This window comes from Crinia signifera, chromosome 6 (genome assembly GCF_055691185.1).
Source record: "Crinia signifera chromosome 6, ASM5569118v1, whole genome shotgun sequence".
Taxonomy (NCBI): domain Eukaryota; kingdom Metazoa; phylum Chordata; class Amphibia; order Anura; family Myobatrachidae; genus Crinia; species Crinia signifera.
The window spans coordinates 178237328-178261296 of record NC_139222.1 but is presented as its reverse complement, the minus strand read 5'-3'; the positions used below and the strand labels follow the sequence as shown (position 1 = coordinate 178261296).

Genomic DNA, 23969 nt, shown 5'->3' with positions numbered 1-23969 from the left:
AACAAGCAAACATTTCATTCAGGTACACAATTCTACATTTTTTAGACCATATTAGTTATAAGGCTGGAGACCCGATTCCACACAAAATAATAGGAGCAAGTGTTAAAATATGGGCACATTCGTACAAAAAGCTTTGATGAGCGGCAGTAAATTAGGACATTGGTCCAATAACACTGATGTAGCAAAATGAAACAGAGGTCAAGGATATTTTTTGGTTTGTTTTATTTCAGGGAGATAAAAAAAGTCAGATCTTTCAAACACCACACCAGACAGGGCGCTGTTTACAGAACTATATACAGCAGCCTTAACTTGAAAAACCCGAATCTCAATTCATAACCTACAAACACAAGTTGCTCAACAATTCGATATCTGCAACAGGCATGCCTCTGAAAGGTGTGTACACACTGGGATTTTTGCTATCTATTTTGACTATGTAGTCAAAATCAAATGCAATTTAGTTAAAATCGCACAGTGCCTAGCCACTTCCAATCGCGATGCACAGCCCCATGCCGTCGGAATTGAAAGTAGAAATAGACTGTGCTGCACAGTCTAGTTCTATCTCGCAATGAGGGCCATGCTGTTCAATGCAGTATTCAGTAGGGATACATTTTCTGCAGGAAGTTCAGAATCAAGATGCTTTTAAGTCTCAAGTAGGCAAATATATTGAGCCTTTATCATATACCCCAGCTCACAGTGGTGGTAGAAGGTCCATCTTGCGTTTCCAGCTGGCCAGAATGTCCAAAGGATATGGGATTGCTAGCCTGCATCTGTACACAGATCACCAGTATCAGTTCCCAGGTACACAGCAGGTGTTGGCAATCAGTGTCTCCATTTCCCAGCAGTAAACTAAATTAGGAATAAGCCGCAGGGGTGAAAAACTACAGCCAATTCTTGTGTTTTTCAGCCTAGACCGCTTAGTATCTTCAGAGAAAGAAAGTGCTTTGTCTGGAAGGAAAAATTACTCTGCCTATTTTAGAAGACAAACTTGTTTCAGAATTGTACTTTATTTAGGATCCAACAGGCAATAGTCTTATCAGTGCTACAACAGGAGCTTTTTTGTTGGGGGTGGGTAAGAACACAAAGGTTTGGCAATCGATCATGAAAATGCAGACAAAGCAGCTCCGTTCAGTTACATCATTATTTATACCAGCAGTGCCCAAACTTTCTAGCATCACAGTGCCCTAGAGCAGTGGTTCCCAACCTTGGTCGTCAAGTACCCCCAACACTTCATGTTTCCCAGGTCTCTAAACAGAAATCACAAGTGAAATAATTAGCTCCACTTGTGGCTCTTAAAATGTGTCAGTAAATAATGTGTATACATGCGCACCTGCTGGGCGACTGAAAACGTGAACCATTTGGGGGTACTTGAGGACTGTGGCTGGGAACCAAATGTTCTTATCCAGAACTGTGGTGGGCAGAGTTATCCTGTTTATCCACATATTTGATCTTAGTCACCCACACTGGTTTTGCCAACAAAGCAAATGAACCAAAAGTTTGACAATAAGTTAAACATTTTTTTATTTTTTTTTTTGTTATAATTCACACATGGTTTTTTTTTTTTTCAAAATCACCCATGGATACCTGATAATTTCAGATACAATAAATACATAAAAATAAATAAACTTACCAAAAAAGAAATTGTATTTTCTGATTTCAAACAAAAGGCTCAGTCAATTTAGTCACAAATTCCTTTGCGTTGCAAGTGCAGTTAGAGGCCACATTTATGGAACCTCTGGACTTTTGTTCAGTCACACAGGCTTGTGTACATAAATCTGTGAGCCGGGGAAAGAGATCTGGCTGCATGTGTGGCACATAACTCAAATGTATTGGAAAATAAGTATATACACTGTCACAGCTTGCATAAAAGGCTGTAATGCAGATGTAACAAACCAATGCGTTTAGACAACTTTATCATAGATTGTAGTGAATAGCACAATTTGCTGAAGTTAAGGACATCAATGTTTGATGAAAGCAGAATTTTTTTCATTTATAAAGAGAAGTTAAAGGCTGTAGACTAGTGTATGTGATCCTTACAAGGCATCAGCACTATCTTTATAGATCATCATGTACAGCTAAGGAATAAACAGACATTCTTTAAGAATTCACAATAGGTAAAAAAATAAATAGATTGAGGCAGACGTTACTGCCCACTACATGGGGAAAATTATTGGTTAAAAAAAAATAAAAAATTTTTTAGTTTTGGCGATTTTTTACTTTTTTTTTTTTTTTAAACAGTCAGAAATTTAAAATTACCAAGTAAAAAAAAACGAAAAAAAAAAAACATTCAGTCAGGTAATGGAGACATATTAACTAAAGTGTAGTACTGGCTACAGGCTTGTGAAGGGTACACAGTCATTAGGTAGACATGGAAAAAAAGGTTGACATGAGTTTTCATGATTTATATATTTTTCTAAAATTGTTCACACCTTTACCATTCCAGTTAGAATAGAGGGTTAATACGCAAGTGTGCCGAACGCAGCAACATGTCCAAAGCATGGTGACCACAGCGAGGGGTTGTGGTACCGTTAACCCAAAGTAGTGGTCGACCTAACATCCCATACCCCTGTGAGGAGCCCCCTAATGTTGCATAAATCTATACAGTACTTCATAACTTAAACGATGTTTCGAGCTACAGAAATCTTACTGAAGGGAACAAAAAAAAGTAGTGACACTGTTGTCATCTCTTAAACCAAGAAGTTCAGGCCACACTTCTGACTCCAAGAATAAACACTACAGCAGTGATGGCTAACCTCGATACACACCAGCTGTTGAACTACCATCCCAGCATGCCCTGCTACAGTTTTACTATTTGGCCATGCTAAAACTGATGCAGGGCATGCTGGGATGTGCAGTTCAACAATAGCTAGAGTGTCAAGGTTAGCTATCACTGCACTACATACTGAGGGCTCCCTTTGGTAATGTATCCACAGAGTAACCTATTAGTATTGCGAGATTGAAAAAAAAAAAATAGATCAGAAGAAAAGCATTTGATAAAAGCATAGTACTTACCAAGCATATAGTAATGCAACTTACCCCTCATTTAACCCTGGACACGTCAAGGTGTATTCCACATTTGATATAAAATGTCTCTTCAAAAGATACACACAAATGACAGTAAAAAATTGAGCAGGGCACTGTGCGGCCAGCTGTATGGAGGGGGCATTAACAGTACATCCAATGAGTGGGTCACCAGTCTATGATGAATTAATAATATTTAATAGTGTGCAGCTAAATAAAACCAATTCTTAAAAGTTATCTGAAGTTCCCCACGGCCCTGCAACACAGTGAAGTAAAGCACAGCAGAATGGATTGTAAAGGGATGAATGTTACTGGAAACAGCTGCAATAATATTAAAAGTGTTGGCCACACACACACAAAATGCAATCTCTCAGGCAATATTAAGTAGTTGGCCTACCATGGCCACTATGTTCAACATTCAAAACCTACAGGATTATTGGCCTATGCAGAGCAATCCTTCCAGCTACACAAACAGTAAGCTGTTCTGATTGGTCAGCCAGTGGAGAAAATGTCTTTGTCCAGACCATGCTTAATAGGCATGATAGCTTAGCAAAAGGGCCAGGCTAGGGGTTGGCAGCTTTGAACAATATGACATAGAAATGAAGTTTATTGAAGTGCTGATATTTTAATATGGACTTGACACTTCTTGAATTCTACTAAGAATAATAGTGGAAACCATCTTAAATGTATAAGCCATAAAAATGTTCCACGCCATACACCCCATAATAATAAGAATGCTCACCTCAGTCTTCATTACTTAAACTGGTGCTGATGGGAGCTAGAATTCAGGTTTATGTGGTGTTACTTTAAAGTTGAATTAAAGACTTTTTATCACTAAATAAACAAAAACTATTTAACGACAGGCACACAGCACAGGTTATGCTAGAAGACAACTGAAGCACAGGTAACATGCACACGTTAGCAAAGCAGTGGCAGTACTTAGATGTCATACTAAGCTATCTTAACTCACAACATACGTTATAAACTGGGGCACATTATAAAAATTGCAAATGTGTATACACTCGAGCCATTAAACATTATCCCCCAGGTACACATCAAGTGCAAGTTAGAAATAAAAAATTACAAAACACAGAGTACTTACAGATTACAACTAACCTGTACTGGCAGTTCTGTGCGTACTCTTCTCTACCAGTAAGTAGCTAAATTGACAGAAACAAGGAGGCATTAACTGAGGCGTAGTGTAAGTTGGTGTCCTACACACTATCCCAACACCTACTGCACCCACCTGCAAAAATACACACAAGAAATAAAAGCACCTGCTCTTCATCTGAGAAGTCTGCCTGGGTTTCAATTTAAGCATTCCACAGTTTTTTTTATAAACCATGGACAGTTTAATATAATAAAATACGCATTTATGTTAAGAGTGCAGAAAGCAAAGTCTGCTAAAAAAAAAAACCCCGCAAAGAGGTTGTGGGAGAACGAACAGTTCTGGCGATTTACAGGCAGTTTTCATGGTCAGTGAAGTCATCAGAAAACCTGACATGCTTCACCAGGGCATTATGAAGTGTTGGGTATATTTAATAAGAGCTACAATAAGATATTTTCTGTTTATACATAGGAAATATCTTAAAAAACAAACCTTATGGTTTAGTTGTGCATTGGAACAAGCACCAGAGTTGCTAGATAAACCTCTTGCTGCATTTAAATTGCTAAAGATCCATTTCATTCCCAATATAATGGATTTCATTAGTACACAGTGCCTCGGATGTGCATTCCTGGCATCTTTAACCCAACTGATTTGTGTATCAGACAGTGGTGACAACTATATAAGTGTGATTTAGATGTTCTGCTTATCCCATTCAAACAGGACATGAAAATCCCAAACCTATAAAAACCCATCACTACCTTTACATTAGAAGACAGAAATGGTGACAAATCATAAACAGTACAATACAAATTCCAGAGAGGTCTACTGTGTTGAATAAACTTATGCATTCAATAGACACACAACAGTGACGAAACAAACAGCATCCTGCAACTGAAGTTTAAGCCAAGGCACTAATAGTTTAACACTTTGCTTTGTGTCTCAGGATGTATTTTGAAAAACAGATTTAAAAAAGTAGCTAAAAAAAAAAATTCCCATTGAATTTATTTGGGGAATACAGCTACATAGGTTTCCTCATAAACATACCCATATGGTCAGGGTTGGCTGGTTTAAAACGTGACTACAGGCTCAATACTGAGACTAAAAAAAAAAAAAAAAAAAAAACACCATTGTAAGGGAATCACTGGTGGTGTTCCACATTCTTGTGGTCTTTAAAAGGTGAACCAATGCAGTAAATCTCCCACAACAAAGATATAGGGTGGTGAATCAGATGTGGTGCTACTTCTGCCTAGCATCAAGCTTCTCCCAACATTTGTTAATCCTAATGTATTTCCCATTATTGAACTACTGACAGATCATTCATCTATAGCTAGTGTAGAAAGAATTTCTCCGGCACTTGTGTAGTTTCACGATGACAGTTATGTAGTCAGCATAGCGTCCCTGTCAGAATCAGCGTAGTCAGCGTCCCAGTCCGTATCAGTCGTGTTCCCGCCCGTTCGTGGGAACCATTGACCATTTTAACCTGCCTGACATGACCGGTGTGAATGTGTTCCTGAAACAGGGTGTTTATCCACGTCTCCCCAAAGAGTGGCGAGCGCAGGGAGGGGGCGCGGTACGCGTCCTCCCGACCTGTTTACTATCCATGTTGGCGTGGAGTTGATTTTATAAAGTGTGGCGAGCCACCGAGCCCGAAGTGTAGCGAGCCCAGCAAGCCACGCGAAGGGACGTGGAATACACGTCAAGTAATCTGCGTCCGCTCGCCACGCTTCAGGCTGGCGTGGATAGTGGGGGTTTGAAATGGAGGAATTTGCTAGTATGTAACATGGAACACTGGCAAATGCATCCTTTATTGTGCATGAGACGCACATGCTACTGAACCCCTAACCCAGTCCATCTCCCTGAAGCGGACACAGACAGGGTTGCCGTACCCTCCCGCAAGAATTACTGAGCCTGCGTCTTAGATGGAGCGCCGCTCGGCTGGCGTCTGTCAGCGCAAGGGTTCTGGTGGTTACCAGCGCTGTGAGAGGTGCTCACTAGGCTTGCCAGGGACAGTGCGGTGACTACAATGCCTGACTGGGACACTACACCGACAACGTAGCTTAGCCTACGCTGAATACGTAGCATAGCATGCCGCCGTGAAACTACACAAGTACCATTTCTCCTTTTGGTTTAGTTCATTCAAAGCTTCGAAACAGACTGAACTAAAAAGGCATCTAAACGTTTTTAATGCTCAACTCCTTATTTTGTGTATGTGCGTGTCTCTGAAAAGTACCTTTATAAGTTTTAATTAGGTTTAGTCTAAAATTAATTTTATTTAAAATATTTCAAATAAGTCATATCAAAAGGCCTCCTGCACTGTTGCTGAGCTGTTGTGTCGTATCGTTGCTTGTCTTGAAAAAGGACCGTGTCTAGTCCGAAACGTCGACCTGCTGTATGCTATAATGGTGATGTATTAAACCATTTATCTTTGCTGAATTATTGGAGTGTGCTCTCTCGGCTGATTTGTACAACGATTAGCCCACAGACCTATGTATGGTACACCTGTGGTACCTTAAGTGAAGCACCCCACTGCTGCATATCATCCTGATTGGGAGTGCGGACCTACCTGCTCTATATATATATATATATCTCTATCTATCTCTATTTTTTTTTCTCATTAAGGGGGTATTCAGACTGTCAGAGCGTCCCGACAGTCGGAATTCTGCCCCATTTCGTCGGATTCAACAATGCATGGTGTTCCTGCCAAGTTACAGACTTTCCGAAACTCTACAGCAGGAATATTGAATTATGACTATTGAAGTCCGTAAATTGTCAGAAACGACCACAGATTGTCAGAAGATGGCCCTGAACTCAAAGCGCCAGTTTCCGGCAAAACAGATCAGACTTTAAGAAGTCTGCTATGACACCCTTCAATGCTGTTAACATCAGGAAATATCGGCACAGATTGAATACCCCCCCCCCCCCAAAAAAAAAAAACAAGCATCTGGGTGCTTGCAATGTTAAATGCACCCCCATTGTGAACGCCACCCCAAAGCATGGCGGTGCGCGTCCTCCGGCCTTTTCATAACCCCACTATCCACGTCGGCGTGGAGTTGATTTTAGATAGTGTGGCAAGCTGAACAAGCCCGAAGCATGGCGAGCGCAGCAAGGGGACGCAGATGACTTAACATGTATTCCGCGGGGCTCGCCACGCTTCGGGCTCGCGACACTATCTAAAATCAACTCCACCCCGATGTGGATAGTGGGGGTATGAAAAGGTCGGAGGACGCGTACCGCTGCGCTTGCCATGCTTCGGGTTGGCGTTGACAATGGGGGTGCATTTAACATTGTAAGCACCCATCAGTGTTGTACAATTAAAAATCGCATGCAATGCGATATTTAGTTGTACAATCCGGCTCATTTACCAAATAAGCACCGTGCTAGGAAACCGTACCAGTTTTTTTTTTTTTTTAGAATGCCCCCCACAACCATGCATGTGGTTCAAGTCAGTTGCACCAAGTGGCATTTCATTTTTGACCCCAAATGTGCATCTTAACAGCTTTAAGAATGCACTGCTCTGGCCACTTTATATACTCATGTATTTCATATCAAATGGATCAGTACAGCCTTATGAAGCCTTTGTCACATTGAGGTGAATGGAGGGAAAAAAACAAATACACACACATATATACACACACACACACACACACACACACACAACTTGCCACAATTAGAGTTGCACAGCACCTAACTTGCCAAGAAGGCATGTTTGGTGAAACGGAGGACACATCTGTACACATTGTAGATGTTCCAAAGCTGCTTCCAAGAGAGGGTATTCAAAAGTTGATTTTTTTTTACCCAGGAAGGGCATTTTAGGTATAAGAACATTGAATTTGTAAAGCTAAGGAGCCCATTATGAGAATTAGCAGCGCACATTTTATAAAAACTATTTTGCAGTTTGAAAAAAAATGGGAGAATTAATGAGAATGCAAGAACCAAAGTCAGTCTTGGCAGATCAAAAATTCAGATGTGCATTGCTATTGGAGGTGATCAAAACAAAAATACACTATGCAAGAGCTTTTCAGAGGTAGGCTATGCAGGAATTCTGGCATGTATACCCATATTTTAAAGTAGCAATCACCTGTCACTCTCCAAGCACACAACACCCTTTCCTCAGGCAGTACCAAATGTATGCATTCCCAGCAAGGATTGCCGCACCTTAAGTGCAAATATGCAAAAGCTGCCAGGAAAGGAGCACATGCACTTAAAATCGCAAAACCATGGATACTCTTCATACTGATAACATTAAGAAGTCAATTTATATTTCAAGTTAATGACCCTGTTCTCAAATGAACAGTCTGAAAAACTCAGTTCCACAGAGATTTACATATCTGTGAGCAAAAGGTTACGTTCTGTTATTAAGACACAAGTGATTGAAGTCTGTGGACACTTGATAATATATTTATAAACTAAGCAGTCTCAAGTGCAACAGCTCAGCTGATCCCAGTCTACTGGCAAAAAGCAGAGCTTCTGCTGAGTGCCAAGTACAGCTATCACATAAATAAAGGAACATTTGTTTATGAACTCGAATTGGTCCCTGCAGATCCCTTGCGATGCCATATAATACATGGAAAAAGCGTTTTAGAGAAGTGGCAGATTATAAACATGCAATATATCTGCATAAATGTTTAATAACTTGACATCTCACATATAATTGAAACTACATTAGTTTGATTAGGTCAATGTATGAAGCCCACAATGTAACTTTGCCAAATTACCCTCCCATGTAATTCATCTCCTTAACTCATTATTAAATTTCCATCTACTTAATAGGACTCATCACACTGAAAGATGCCACATGCTGTGGAATCCATGGAACAGTCCTCTATCTGCTACTTGGACAAAAGGTAAAAAGCAGCGGCTGGGATGGACAGGGTGACTTTTGGGGGGGGGGGGGGGGGGTAGGGGGGTGTTGGAGGATGACAATTCTCTGAGTGGGGGGGATTGTCTTGAAAATTTATATGCGGTATTCATGTTTTTCAATTAGTGTTCCATGAGAGGCAGAGATGACCTATTCATTTTTGGAATCACTGGTATCTTCGTGCTCCAGTACAGGATGTGTATCCTGGGCATAGAGTACGATGTCTCAGGATTTAGATAGGACAAGTCACAGGAAGCAAGGTGAGGAAACACAAGGTGAGATATACTGCTGCACTAGCTTCCAAGGACCACATGATGGCAGCTGAGAAATAACTCGTATGGTCTTCACATGAGGGCATTTTTTTTTTTTTTTTTTAACTACACCCTTGGGAACACCACACTGAAAACAAAACGCACCGACATATGCTCTTTGTCCTAAAAGCCAATAAGCCTGTACTGTACTGTGTAAATCGGTGTGCCAGTATGATTGTTTTTTTTCCCTGTGGGAGCCAATGTGTATGTGATTTTCCCTGTGGGTGACGAATGGTGTGCCTTGGCAATTTTATCTTTTTCGGTGTGCTGCGAATTGAAAAAGTTTTAAAAATCACTGCATTATTACATAATACAACCACATGACATTTCAGGAAACTATATGACAATTACCAGTGTTTGTGTCATGTAAAGAACCAAGTATGTGCTATTATTGTATAGCACAGCTTTAACAGATGTTTTTCAAAATAAACAGGTTATGCATGATTAGGAAACTTTTTGTTCATTATAATAAAGGAAGATGCTCCTGAATCTAGAAATCCAATATCCAAAATGTTCTATTCATGACTTAAGGTGAATACACACTGACGTGTATGCAGAGCTATGATAAAAATTGCTGGGCTGATAATTGCTTGGTGCATACACTGAGCGATCTTCACCCTTTCAAGCGATTTTCCCTAGGGTGGGGGAGTTTCCATAGCAGGACGCTATGGAAAGCAGTTCACCAAGTCACTCATTTGCTGGTATTACAAGCAAATGAGCTGTGGCTGGCGATGAGGTGCGAGTCTGCATCAGCGCTCATTGCCAGGCAGAACACACTGGGCGGCTTTCCAGTTGAAAGCACCTCAGAGACAAAAAAAATAAAAAATAAACTGACCTACTTTCAGCTCTAAATCACCCAGTGTGAATAGGCCTTAAGTGACACCTTTACTTTCAACGTATGCAACCCAAAAGGACCTTTAAGACAGGCATTTAAAAAGGCATATATGATGCAGAAGAGAATTGTGTGTCAAGACTTGGGTCCCATTACCAAGATTTCATTGTGGTATGCAAGTATTCTAAAATACAGAAAAATCCTAAATTCCGGATATGGGAGTCTCAACCTGTAGTAACCAGTCACCAGTCACATAATGGCTAACACAAGTAAGTAATGAGGTTTGCCAAGCCATTAATTTACCCATATACAATATTAACAGGCATTTTGAAGCATAAATGTAAACCATTGAGCAGATGAGCTGAAAGCAGGTAAATTTTGTCGTTTAATCTCTAAAGCCGCACAGTGTGTACAGGGAAGCGATGCACGCTCCCGCATTATAGCTGGCCCCACTGTTCATTTGTTTATTTACAGTTTCTTATATAGAGCAACATATTCAATTGCACTTTACAAAAGGAGACAGTGAAAAAAACAGGGTATTTACAGGCAGTCAAAAAGGTAGGAGGGCCCTGCTCGCAAGCTTACAACCTGCTGTTATTACCAACAGATGAGTGACTGGATGGACTGCTTTCCATAGCATTCTGCTATGGAAAGTCATCTACCCTGGGGAAACCCACTAAAACGGCCAGTGTGTAAGGAACTTTCATTAAGCTATAAACATGCTCCATTTACAACTGAATAGGCAGTGCCCTCACGTGATTACTGTCCAGCACACGTTAAAATTGTCTCCGAATTTCCAGGCTAGACAAGTGCAATATGAATCCACCAATTACTGAACTGCCAGCAGATTGCTTGCAAGCATTCAAAATAAGATACTAGAGGAAATGTTCAATGCAAGCTTGCTTGGAGCTGGACAGGTCCCCCTCCCCCCCCTTTCAGGGGCAGATATGACATACTGAAGTGAAGGAGTGATGTTGGCAAGGAGTACTGGCTGAGACCACTGTTTCATGTGGGAAAAAAAATACAGCATTTTTATGTGACTAACAAGCATTTTTTTTAAACAAAGCAGCTCAAAGGAAAATATGGTTAAACTATTGATACCACTGACTTACAAGATGTGTCCTTTCATCTTTGCTGCATTCACGCTAAGCAGACCCTCTGGCATGCCAGGTCGCGCAAGACTTAGCAGGTAACTTTGTTGCTGTAAATTTGTACCAACGCCAACTTGATATACGACACTTCTATATCTGTGTGCTACAGAGTGTGTGAATATGCATACTATGTAACAGCTGCAGCTGTTCAGAGACAATATACAAGTGTCATGAGAAAATCACGATTTGCATTTTTTTGTGTGTCAAAAATGCCAGAGATAGCTGTCTTTAGGAGGTGCATAGAATCTGATGCCTCACTCACACAAAGCATCTCACATTGCAAGCTTAAAAAAAAGTTGATATACTGTGACAATACCTCTAAAAGGCCCATACACATTGGGCGATTTTGAGCTGAAAGACACTCAAAACACTAAGTTTGAGCTGCTTTCATCTCAAAGCCGCCCAGTGTGTATGGCCCGGCAGTGAATGGTGATGTGTGCTCCAGCATCGTCGCCGGGAAATCTGCTCATCTGCTGGTATTAACAGCAGATGAGCGGCTTTGTGGACAGCTTTGCATAGCGCTGCGTTATGCAAAGCTGTCCGCCCGCCACTGACAGCACCTACCTGGGGGGAAAAATGCTCAGTGTGTATGCACTGAGCGGCTTTCCACCCATCGATGACAGCAGCCATGTGCATACATGCTGGGCATAATCGCCCAGTGTGTATGGAACTTAAAGCTGGAGCCCAACCACCTTAACAGACCCAGCAAACCGGATTACTAACCAGAAGACATAGTGTACACTTTGAAGTGGTTGTTGTATTCATGGACAGTAATGCACTAGTTAGATCATATGCAGAATGTTTCTCAAAAATAAACCATTACACAAAGTCCCTGGCACCCAGCAGTTGATATACACTCTTTCTGCAGAATACGGAGGCAGTAAGTAGTAATTTGTGCAGCAAGAAGTTCTAAAAACACTGTACGACGACAACAGTTATCTAACAGTAGCCCTACATTAAAGAAAATGTTAGGGGCCTTCACCAAACTTGCTGCAAGTTTGGGGACATATATATCCAACAGCTAAAGCTGTGAGGGCCCCTGAATAAAATAAATGCCACTTGCCTCAGACTGAACAGGGCAACACTTAGACAGCCTCAGCCTGTGCTAGGGCAGTGCTATAGGGAGAAGAAAGGCTACATTTAGAACATGTTTTAAAGTAACTGGAAGTTAAATACATGCAAACTTTTCAAGCTTACACACTCGAGTCATAGGGCCCAATCACCAATATTCCTGTAAAAAGATTACTACCATTATCCCAATCGCCACAAAGTAGCTAGACCTGGACACACATGGATAAGCACCAGCAGGATCACTGGCCAGACCTTAAGAAAGCAGTGGATGCAGCAGGAAGAGCGTAGAAATAATTACATAAAATAGGTAATTGTGTTTTAGAACAGGTCTAGCTACAAAGGAGAAATTAAAAACTCATGCTGCTGACATTACTTTTATATAAAAGGGATCTACTGGTGGTGAACCATCATGAAGGAAAACGCTGAGTGACATGCAATGGTACAAACCTCATTGTTGCTCCACAGCTGGCAATTAATAAGAAGTCAGAAGGGTTTCTCTGTTTTTATTACATAATGCGCAAGTGAACAATACATGGAGGTCAGTCAAAAGACATGTCTAGATACAACAAAGAGTTACTGCCCTCACCAACCAAAGTTGGGGACCAGAAGTCCAACAGCCCAGAGGAGCTGTGAAGGCCTCACCTTAACAAAGAGCAAAGTAATGTTACAGAACTTGCCTTGTGGTAGGTATTTGGCGCCTTCACAATTAAACGAACCATATTTACTATACGCCACTTCTAAAAACCTAGATGGAAAAGAAGCCATACAGTATAAATTGCAACATCAGGAAAATGTCCGGTCTTATGTCCCTGATCTCCCCTTCACCTCCCTCCTGACCTCCCCTGGAAATAAAAATACCCCTCCCCCAATGTAAAACAAGTGTCCAACAGGTCCTGGTATGCGAGGAGATATGTAGCCCAACTATATACACAGCACAGGGTGAGAAAGGGTTTAATCTCCAAACCTATTAATAGTGCGGCATGGTCAGTAGCGGCCACCTTGAGACATAACAGGAGGTCGCATTCCCATCAGAGGTCGAGGAGGGCCACCTTGGTAAGGTGGAACCATAGGAGGTCCTTGTCCAAAGGGGGGCATTGCCCCGGGGTGAAAGCCAGGCATGCCCTGATGCGGGCTCCCAAACTGACCTGTTGAGAGAATAGACAAATTTGTAGATCAACGCATATGTACAAGACACTATGGACAATCATTTAGACCAGTGGATACTACACTTTCTTGAATCATTGTGACCTGGGCAGTGGTTCTCAAACTCACGGGCAGATTTATTAAGCTTAGTGAAGTGATAAAAGTGTCAGTTTTTATCACCGGCCAATCAGCTACTAACTGATGTTACAGGCTTAGTTTGAAAAATGACAAATATGAACTGATTGGCCACACTTTCACTTCATAAATCTGCACCTCAGTCCTCAAGCCCACGCAATTCATGCTTTCCAACTCACCCAGCAGGTGCACAAGTGCATTCATTACTCACTGAAGTTTAAGATCCACAGGTGGCACTAATTATTTAACTTTTGATTCTGTTAGGAGACCTGCAAGACATGCAGTGTGGGGTCTCGAGGACTGACTTTGAGAACCTGTGACCCAGGGTATCTTTTTTTTCATAGCACCCTTAGGATATGAGATTTAGGGGGGGGGGGGGATTAATTGTATCTGTCATCCTTCATTTTCAGTTATGTGATTGTGTAGTTTGTCAACATTTTATGATTGGCAGCCACTAGCACTGGTTTTGGCAATTACAATGACCATATATAATTTTAAATGGTTCCGGACCACGAACGCAAGATACACCAGCAAAAGCTGTGTGTGTACACACACATAATAATACATACACACACACACACACACTTGAAAACAGAACATGGACATTAAATATATCACCCATTGTGCCATTTTATTACAATCGGATGTATGCCCCCTTTCGTTAAAAAAAAAAAACCACAACCTTGTAGTGAAACAGGGCCTACCATCACTGATGCGGTCCAGGATTAATGTGGTACGATGGCCTACTGAACACTCACCATGAGGAGGCATTTGATGCCTTATACCAGGCTGTTGTGGTGGGATTCCTGACTGTGATGCCATCATAGCACCTAATGGACCAGAATTACCCATACTGCTCATAGGGCCCTGACCTGGACGCGGCATGTTACGCTGGTATTTCGGGTGCTGAGCGCGTTTCTCTTCCTAGACATAACACAGAAACAAAGAAGTATTCAAGGTTCCATTCACATACAAATGGCATTACAGTGAGAGAATCATTTTCATACAACATACTTTATATAGAAAATTTGTGATCCTAGGGACAAGCATGTTAGTATACAAGAACCAGGGAAGAGCTTGGGACTTACCAGTGATATATCCTCATCTGGGTGGATCAACTTACTAGTGGCACTAGTAGTAGTCAGGGTAGCAGGCTTACTTGTTATGGAAGCAGATGGTTTAGCAGCAGTGCTATTAGTGGTGCTAGTTGTTGACATGGTTGATTGGGTGTAAGCAGGAAATGTTGGTTTAGGAGGCTCAGATGTTGTAATAGGTGCACTGTTCAAGGGTTTGAAGTCTGTTCCCACAGGACCCGCCACTGCTGCTGGAACCTGGAAAGTAAAAAGACAGCAACCATCAATATAAATGAAGTACATGCATACACTGCAATACAATGAAGCGCAAAGTACAAAGCAAAGCCAGAGCACAGCAAACACACAAAAGGCCTGAACGTTATCTGCATATAAACCAGTGTGACCTACGCTCCTATAAATATATAGGTGCAACATCACTAACTACATCACCGGCTCAAACTCAATGCTAAGCCAGGGATGCCAGAGTGCTGCACCCTACTGGGATCTATCCCTCATTCCTTTATAATTAGGCCATCAACACAAACTGAAACGTGCCAATTTCACAAATTTAGAGAACCCCAAAGAATATGGCCTAGCAGCACATAGTAAAAGACAACACAAATCACACTCAGTGTTAATCTTCAAACTTTAACCCAGTGTCCCATACAAATAAAATGTGACAAACACCTATTTAAAAAAAAAAAAAAATTCCCCAATGTAAAATGAATACTCAATATCTATCTCACTTAGAGGCAGATTTATTAAGCTTGGTGAAGTGATAAAGTGTCTGGTTTTTATCACCGGCCAATAAGCTCATAACTGTGAAGTTACAGGCTTGGTATGAAAAATTACAGGTAGGAGCTGATTGGCTTTTGCCGGTGATAAAAACCAGACACTTTGGGGCAGATGTATTAAGCCTGGAGAAGAGGTAAACTGGAGATAAAATGGAAGAGCTCGGTGAAGTGATAAAGGGGCAGATGTATTAAGCCTGGTGAAGAGTGGAAGGAGATGCACCAGCCAATCAGCTATATTTGAAATATGACAGTTAGGATCTGATTTGCTGGTGCATTATCTCCTTCCACTCTTCACCAGGCTTAATACAGCTGCCCCTATCACTTCACCGAGCTTAATAAATCTACCCCTTAATGGAGTATGGACTGCACACACATCCATGCATTAAGCCAATATCTGCTAATTGAACGCATTGCCAATGCATGCACTAACCCTTTAGACCACCAGTTAGAACAGACTGACATTTTTCTCTTTATTTTAATGTAGCTCCCTCCACCCCCAACATTCTGATTGCTTTGTAACTTAAAGACAAGGGGTCCAAAGGGTTAATCTATAAAGCAAATACTAAATACTGCAATTTCCTGCATACTTGTGCAGCACTAGGAAACAGAGCTTTAGCAGGTGCAGAGAGGGTCTCTGAATTGGAGGACGATGTGGTTGAACTTGTGACAGGTGATCCCATCTGCAGCACAAAGAGAGGAAGCAGTGAAGAGACTTCAACTGACAGGCCTGGTCTCTACACCATCACGCACAGAGCAGACTATAAAAAAGGTACAGACAAGGTCTACACACCATCTCAGACACACAAGGGAGATTGTGACCATACACAACCACAAACCACCACACTCAGAGCAAATAATCTCAGCAGTCACTCACACCAACCACACCAGTCCTTACAAAACAGATAACTACAGGTGACAGACCAGACATACAACGATACCAATAAAGACACTTGAAATAATGTAACATTACATTGAACAATCAAGGAAAAAAAAAAAAAGTGTTAGCCTGTAATGTGGTTTGAAAACCAAACTACCATCAGGGCTCTGTAGGAGATATTACGGGGTTTACAATAATGTAAACATGTATCCACTAATGTAGGTATTTTGAAGTTATATAGCTGCTGAAAGTGTGGACACTACAAAGTAAAACATGTATGCTGGCAAAAGACTGAGATTTTGCTTGGATAATTGTATTAGCCATTACTAGACACCAAAGCACAGAGCAAGCAATGGGCCTCACTACTTCATAAGTGCGTGATGCTTACCTGTCCAGCACTTGGAAAAAGTGGTTTGGGTACAGACTGGATGGCAGGGGCAGTCGTACTGGGAGTTGTCAGTCTACCAACACCTGGTGCAGAGAGGGGCTGAGTTTGTGCCATTGACTGGATCCCAGGACGAGGCCCAACAGGTGGAGGAACTCCTGAAGAGAAAAAGGAAAAGCATAGATATGACAGTGTACTGCTTTTTAGATGGCTACACTAAATGTGATTACCGAGACCAACCGCTCAGACATTGTTTTGAGTGGGCAGCTCTAGCACCAGTGATTCAGACCAGGGCACTACCAGTGTACATTTTTAGAAGCTCATCATATTTACATGGGTGAAGTCTGAGTAGGCTAGATTTATTACACGCACTGCAAAATTATTCTGGTAGGTTAATTGGCTTTTGATGTAGATAAACAAAAGGTGTATAAATGTCACTATTTTATATAGAGTATTACAAACAAAATACATACCTGGAGGCAAACCAGCCATCATTGGGGGCATCCCATGCCCATGGTGGTGATGGTGCATCATACCACCCATTTGCAGCATCCTGAACACAATTTAAAAATAAAATGTTTAAAGACCAGTGTGAGGCAACATGTAAAAAAAACTTTTTATTTGTATATGTAAAATATTCTATTAACCCTTTTCACTGCAGCAATAACCTTGGTTATGGCCAGGTCTACCCAGTTCACAGGTTGGGTTAAAGAGATACTTGAAAAATAACCCAGGTCAAGTGACATGGGAATCTGATCCTGGTCGCTATCAGGTAACTGCAGTGTAAACAGTTAGACACAGGTTATCCAACCAAGGATATGCTTGAAAGCTGCTGATTGGCAGTGTATGTGAGGGCCCACCTCAAGGGTGTGTCCAAGCTAAATGCACAACTGACCCAGGGTCATGTAAATTGGACCATCACTGGGAATAACCAGGGATCAAAATGCAGTGTAAAACAGGGCCTGAAGGTGCGATGCGCACTGTGTGTTTTGGACTATATTGCATGCAAGTGGTGGCAGCAGAGCAGTCCCAGGATTATAATGCCAAACTGACATTTTCAAAACAGAGCACTGCATTAAATGATGAAAATGAGCAGTACTGGGGAAATTACGGTAAAGCCCAAATGTAAAAATTTAAATATTTAATATACAAGAGTACAGATAGGAAGAATATTTATCTCATACTAACCCATGAGGCATTCCTGGCATAACTGGGGGAATTCCAGGCATCAAAGGGGGAACAGATGGCATTAATGGCGGTATTCCTGGAAAACAAAAAATCCAACTGAATATTACACAAAAACAAAACCATAAGGGTTCTATAGTAACCGTGCATAAGACAGTAAATGGACAGTACAAAAGTTAAATTTTACATTCATTACATATTCCACATACTACAAGTAGAGAGCCCCACGTACAATAGCATAAATTCGAGAGGTTATAGGTGGAGGCCTAGAGACTGCAGAAATAGGAAGTGTATGGCTTGAGGAGATTAGTCACTTTTTAAGGCCGAGAGGCAGTATGAAAGTCTTAGAACAAGGGAAGGAGTTTGTAGGAATAAAGCTTGAGAATAACTGAATCAGTTTTAGGTCAAACCACTTGAAGCTGGGTACAAATCTAAAAATGTATCTGTCCAAAGGCTGGAAATACATAAAATCGACCATTTGGGAGCAAATGACTATTTGCTCCCATACATTACAAAGACCTTTAGGAGTGTACCCAGCTTAAAACTTGTTTTTCATTATAACAAATAGGCAGTGAAGTAGCTGACAGAGGATGCAGAGGAAGATGGAAAATAGAGGGGACAAAGGAGCTGAAGACCGAGTGAAGGGGCAAGGTGGGGAGTTCATTAAGCCATGGATGAGTAGGATGGATGATTCAAGTACATAGGCGAGAAATAGCATCTGTGGGAGTGAGACAGGATTGGTAGAGGGATGGAATGTGGGAAGAATCAAAGAGGACATCAAGAAAACAAGCTTGCTAACAGAGAGAAAGACCGTGTACATATTCCTCATAACAGTCCAAGCAGTACTTTGCAAATAAAAAGATTAGTGTATAGTTGCCTACATGTCATATGCATCAGATCATTTACTTGCTGTAGGCACGGATATAGATAACATTAACTAAGGACTGAATTATTACCTGGGGGCATGCCTGGATTGCCTGCTAAACTATGGAGTCCTGGCTGTCCCATTGCAGGCATGTATCCCTGCTGAGGCTGCATTTGTGGTGGAAATGAAGTGGATGGCCCAGATTCATCATCATCGTCATAATCTGAATCATCCTGTTTCTTCTTTTGTCCATCTACTGGAGAATAGAACAGGTCATGTGAAGAAAATTCAAAGTAAAAACCATACAAGTATGGGTTATCTGTAGGCTGGAACCATAAGTACCTTGTGTTTTCTGTTCCAATAGTCGCCTCCTCTCCTCCATATCTTTCTCGGGAATTCCTTCCATGCCATAAATTTCGAGTTCAATGTCTGTCCTGCCAGGGATGGCATTGGGTACGGCATCAATAGTCTCTTTATGTACCTACAGCAAGAGATCATTAGGTGGGGTCCAAGATAATGACCACCATTTCAACTTACTGATAATCAACAAATTACCTGCATACAATGGATAGCTAGACCTGGGCCAGTGTACAATTTCTTATGGCAGATGTGACACTTAAAATGTTTGGCCTTCTGATGCTGGATGAGAATCTTCTCGTCATCAAAGTCTCTGTTGCAATACCTGGTGAGCAGTTAAGAACCATACAGACTAAAAGCAGCAACATTCATTTCAGGATTAACTGTTTTAAGCCACTGTGGGATTTTCTTTATATGGTGACTTAAAATAATAAAAAAAAAAAAAAAACACCCCCAACAACAGTTCTCATTCCAAACTTAGTAAAGTTAGAAAGCAATAAAACATGGTTGACTAAGGTTTCAAATACATGGCACTGCTCCACAGTAACAACATTAGCAGGACCCATTTTTTCCTCATTAATGGGGAGAAGAAAGAAAACCTGTGTTATTTACAGTTTCTTCAATAGTGCAGAATGTTCTTTACATTTACATTAAGCAAACTGGGTAGATACAAACCGACATGGATGTAGGAGGGCCCTGCTCGCAAGCTTACAATCTATAGATTGTTAAACCAGAGACAGTAAATAATGTGGCAAACGTGTTATTACTCAACATAAATTAAATCACAATCTCTATAAAAGCAGCCAATTATCAATAATAAACATAATTAATCCAGAAATAGAAATTCTGAAAAATTGCCAGTGCTACAAATTATAGCTGCTCAAAATCCAAAACTCATCTCTTCAGGCAAGCTATCAAATTCCAGAACCAGTCACGGAACCTTACATTCTGGTGGAATTGATGCAATAAAGAATACAGTATATTTCCTTATGTATCAATGCCTATTTTCTTATAGATTGTAAACTTGCAAACAGGGCCCTCCTACCTTTTGACTGTCTGTAAATACCCTGTTCATTCATATCACTGTCTCCTACTGTAAAGCGCAAAGGAATATGCTGCGCTATATGAAACTTAATAAATAAATATAGAGCTGGACATCAGAAACCAATGGTATGTAACCATCGATGTTCTATTTGATTGAAGTTCTGTTTCGATTTAAAAGCAGGTTCACGATCGTTACCATCAGACGCTGCTTCCGATGAGTGACCGTTTAAATATAACAGCGGATACGTATAACCTGCGCATACGTTAACCTCCGGCCGCCCATGCACGCAGCATCTCCGCCATCATTGGGTTGGTTACCATGCGATGACCAGCACTGCAGGCTTTCCTATTGGAAGGCCGGCCAGCATTCAGCAGTCAGGTCAGAATCCATACTATTCACTACAACGAAAAGCTGCGCAACCAGCTAATGAAAACCAAGAGACCACAAATCCACTCCGCCCTGCATGGACACCGGAGATGTACGAGATCCTCCTAGTGCCCGTACACAGACCACGTTCAATACACACAAACAAGCTAATCTGTACACACATACGACCCCAGTTCGGCCCCGCCACCGTATATACTGTATGCACATAGAGCGCCGTATGAGCAAAGGATACCAGCACCACGGCTTCAGCTGCTTCTTCTTCTTCCGACCCATGACGAGTATCGAACAGACCGGGTATATCAGGAACGGATGGTCACAAAAGGAGCGGCTACAAGAAGCAACCACAAAGAAACGAAAAGATGGCGCCGATTAGTACACACACAGTACACGCCACCTCCTCCTCCCAGAATGCAAGGAGCATCGGGCGGGCGGCTACCACATCTAGACACACCCACGGGGGAGGAGCCCGTGTACAGCGCGCCATCTTTAGTGAGGGTTTACAGTCGTCCTCCTTCACTCACTATTTGCCCTCATCTTAGTGATATCGTTCAGTATATGTGGACAGTAATGGTACATAGCGTTCTCTCTTTAAATAATGCATTGGAGTCTGTTACATATTTGGTGGAATTGCCCGATTCTGGTTTCTTTGTGGCAGGAACTAAAGAATTTGGCTAATTCAGTACTATCCTTAAATATCCCTTTTAAAGCGGGTCATTTTCTTCTTTCAATGGTTATCCCAGATGCTACTCGTCCTCAAAACAAACTATTTAGTCATATGATTTTGGCTACCAGAACCTCCATAACGGTACACTGGAAATCATCTACAATCCCTTCTATTCAAGAAATAATAGCTAAGATCTGGCATATCCATTCTATGGAGCACATTACCAGCAATTTAAAGGGTTCCTCCAAATTTATTAAATTTATTAAAGTCTGGGACCCCTGGACCACTTATTTTAACATGCCCCCGGCCTTTTCGTAAGAAGTTATTTTGTAGAGGACACTTTCCCACCTAAATGTTCTTCATAGGTTGGTGGGGTCAGCCGGCAGGACCTCCCCTTCCCTATTCCTTTCCTTCCCTTCCTTCACCCCCTTTCCCACTTCTCTTTTTCTTTTATCTTCTATTTCCTAATCTTTTGACTTAATTATCATATAGTTTTTAATAACTTGGGTTGATTCCCTTTCATAATGTACTTTGATTATTGGATCTTATGTTATATGTTATGATGTTTACTCATAAGACCATACCCTCCAACTGTACCGATTTAGCCGGTACAGTACCGTTTTTTAGTAGTCTGTACTGGCTAAATCTCCCTGTACCGAATGTACCGGTTTTTCTCTCTCTCCCCATTCACACACTATACGCCGCCCCATACAGTGTAATTTAGCAGCCACACGCAGCTCCCTGACTGGCTAAGCCGCCCTCAATCACTCCAAGGTCGCTGATTGGCCGGGCTGGGTCCGTGGCTCAAGCAGCGCTTGCAGTCCCTCATCTCAAGACGGCTGCGTGTGTGAGTCGAGAGCACCAGCAGCCGGAGAGTTAAGGTGCCCATACACGTTACAATTATTGTATACAATATTGTATACAATATCGCATCTCATAGCATATCGGTTTTGCGATGATATCAGATGACATGAGATCTAGTACAAAAAGTATGTGCTGCACATACTTTTTGTACTAGATCTGATCTCATCGCAAAACCGATATGCTATGAGATGCGATATTGTATACAATATTGTATACAATAATTGTAACGTGTATGGGCACCTTTAGCCTTGAAACAGCCACTTCCTGTATAGTCTGCAGCACGGAGAAGCTGGAGAGGGGAGTAACATCAGGTAGGGACTGCACCCTGATCAGAGGGTGATCATAGATTATAATAAAAAATCAGCAAAACTGTCCATTAAAAATATAAGAAAGGGGATGTGGCCACGCCCCTTCACCCGTGACCACGCCTCTTTTCTGAAGTTGTACCGATTTCAGCCTTTGAAATGTTGGAGGGTATGTAAGACTTTTATTGTTGTATACTCTGGCATCTCACCAATAAAATTTGTGTTAAAAAAAAAATGCATTGGAGTCTGTTATACAGATACACAAGAATTGTAGCTGTAGAAATCAAACATGTATTTGGTTAATCGATCTGTCCAGGCCAAGGATGGAGTTGTAATCCATCCCGTGGAGATTATATACAGTACATACCTCCCAACTTTCCCACTTTTCACAGGACCGTCCCAGTTTTTCGGTACTTTCCATGTCCCATGGCCTCGCAGGAGCATAATTAGAATTGGTCACAGCTCCTTCCCCCTAGGTCACACCCCCAAAATTCCGTCAGCTCACCTTTGGCACATACACTGATTCAATTCTCATTCAGCCAATGTTGGGAGGTAATATGTATATATCAGATCACTTCTGTAAAGTGACCACGTTACTGTATCTCCAGCCCATTCAAATATAGCAACAGAGGGGAAAAGGAACCTGTTCTGGGGTAAATGGGTCCCTCCTCACCTGAAATGTGGAGTTCTCCATCTACATTGATATTCCCACCCCAAGGGTAGAGAATGAAGTGAATGCAATGGTAACAAGGGCTGAGTGACCGGGGAATGCACAAGGCCGGTGGTTGGAGCACAGAAGGAACATTATGGACATTTCTGCCTCAAGTATTTGCCAAGGAAACCACATTCATGGAGTGGTCTCTGGTCCTATTTTGCGCTAAATCATGCAAGACACATTACATGCCATGCAGATGAGGGGGTGGGGGGCAGACACAAATATGTACAAGGCCTGAGATATATGTTTCCAGCCCTGTGAGTTACATGCTCAGCACCACCCATGTGGGCATGGGCACCAATAAACGGTAATGACAGTTTATTATCAGTTATTTATAAAAAGTTTCTTATATAGCGCAGCAGATTCCGTTGCGCTTTACAATTGTAAACAGAGATAAAACAAACTGGGTAACAACAGACAGACTTGAAGGTAGGAGAGCCCTGCTGCACGCTTAAAATCTATAGGGACATAGGAGGGTAACACAAGGACAGGCACCAGCAATAGCATAGCAGTCCCACCAAGTTGCAAGTCCAGGAGAAAAGCTATATAATACATAAGTGCCTCAGAAGGTTATGCCTTTGGAACTTAAATATGATAGGCTTGCCTGAAGACTTGAGTTTTTTTAGTGACAGTTACCACCACGGCTCAGCCGTGACAACGGCATTTACCTGTCCTGGTTGTGCGTCGGGGCCTGGTCTGGGTGCGTGCTGCCCGTTGGAGGGTGGTGCCTGGCCGGGGGTCTGCGCCGCTGTGGTCTCTGTGTTTCTGCAGTGATGTGGGCTCGCCGCAGCGCTCACCCTTCTGGTGCAGCAGGGCCTGGTCACCG

At 41.8% G+C, this 23969-nt stretch overlaps 1 protein-coding gene across 8 annotated transcripts; it reads right to left on the bottom strand.

Annotated features, from left to right (window-relative positions):
• Nucleotides 1-205: 205 nt before the first annotated feature.
• On the bottom strand, nucleotides 206-21010 carry ZNF207 (zinc finger protein 207). Of its 8 annotated transcripts, none has more exons than XR_014444553.1 (14): nucleotides 20828-21010; nucleotides 19362-19488; nucleotides 19149-19287; nucleotides 18898-19062; nucleotides 17945-18020; nucleotides 17230-17309; nucleotides 16760-16914; nucleotides 16082-16174; nucleotides 14716-14958; nucleotides 14386-14551; nucleotides 13314-13494; nucleotides 13027-13094; nucleotides 12342-12394; nucleotides 206-4178 (listed from the first exon to the last, which is right to left on the bottom strand). XR_014444553.1 is itself a non-coding variant. In XM_083148259.1 (12 exons), exons 1-11 carry the CDS (start codon nucleotides 20866-20868, stop codon nucleotides 13334-13336), a joined length of 1446 nt encoding a protein of 481 aa, XP_083004385.1. In that variant the 5' UTR covers nucleotides 20869-21010; the 3' UTR covers nucleotides 12837-13094; nucleotides 13314-13333. The 8 variants fall into 8 exon arrangements, 2 of the variants coding, with proteins under 2 accessions (XP_083004385.1, XP_083004383.1); XR_014444550.1 differs by having other exon boundaries at nucleotides 206-967; nucleotides 1628-4178; nucleotides 13027-13494; nucleotides 20828-21009; XR_014444552.1 differs by having other exon boundaries at nucleotides 206-3146; nucleotides 4121-4178; nucleotides 13027-13494; nucleotides 20828-21009.
• Nucleotides 21011-23969: the final 2959 nt, after the last annotated feature.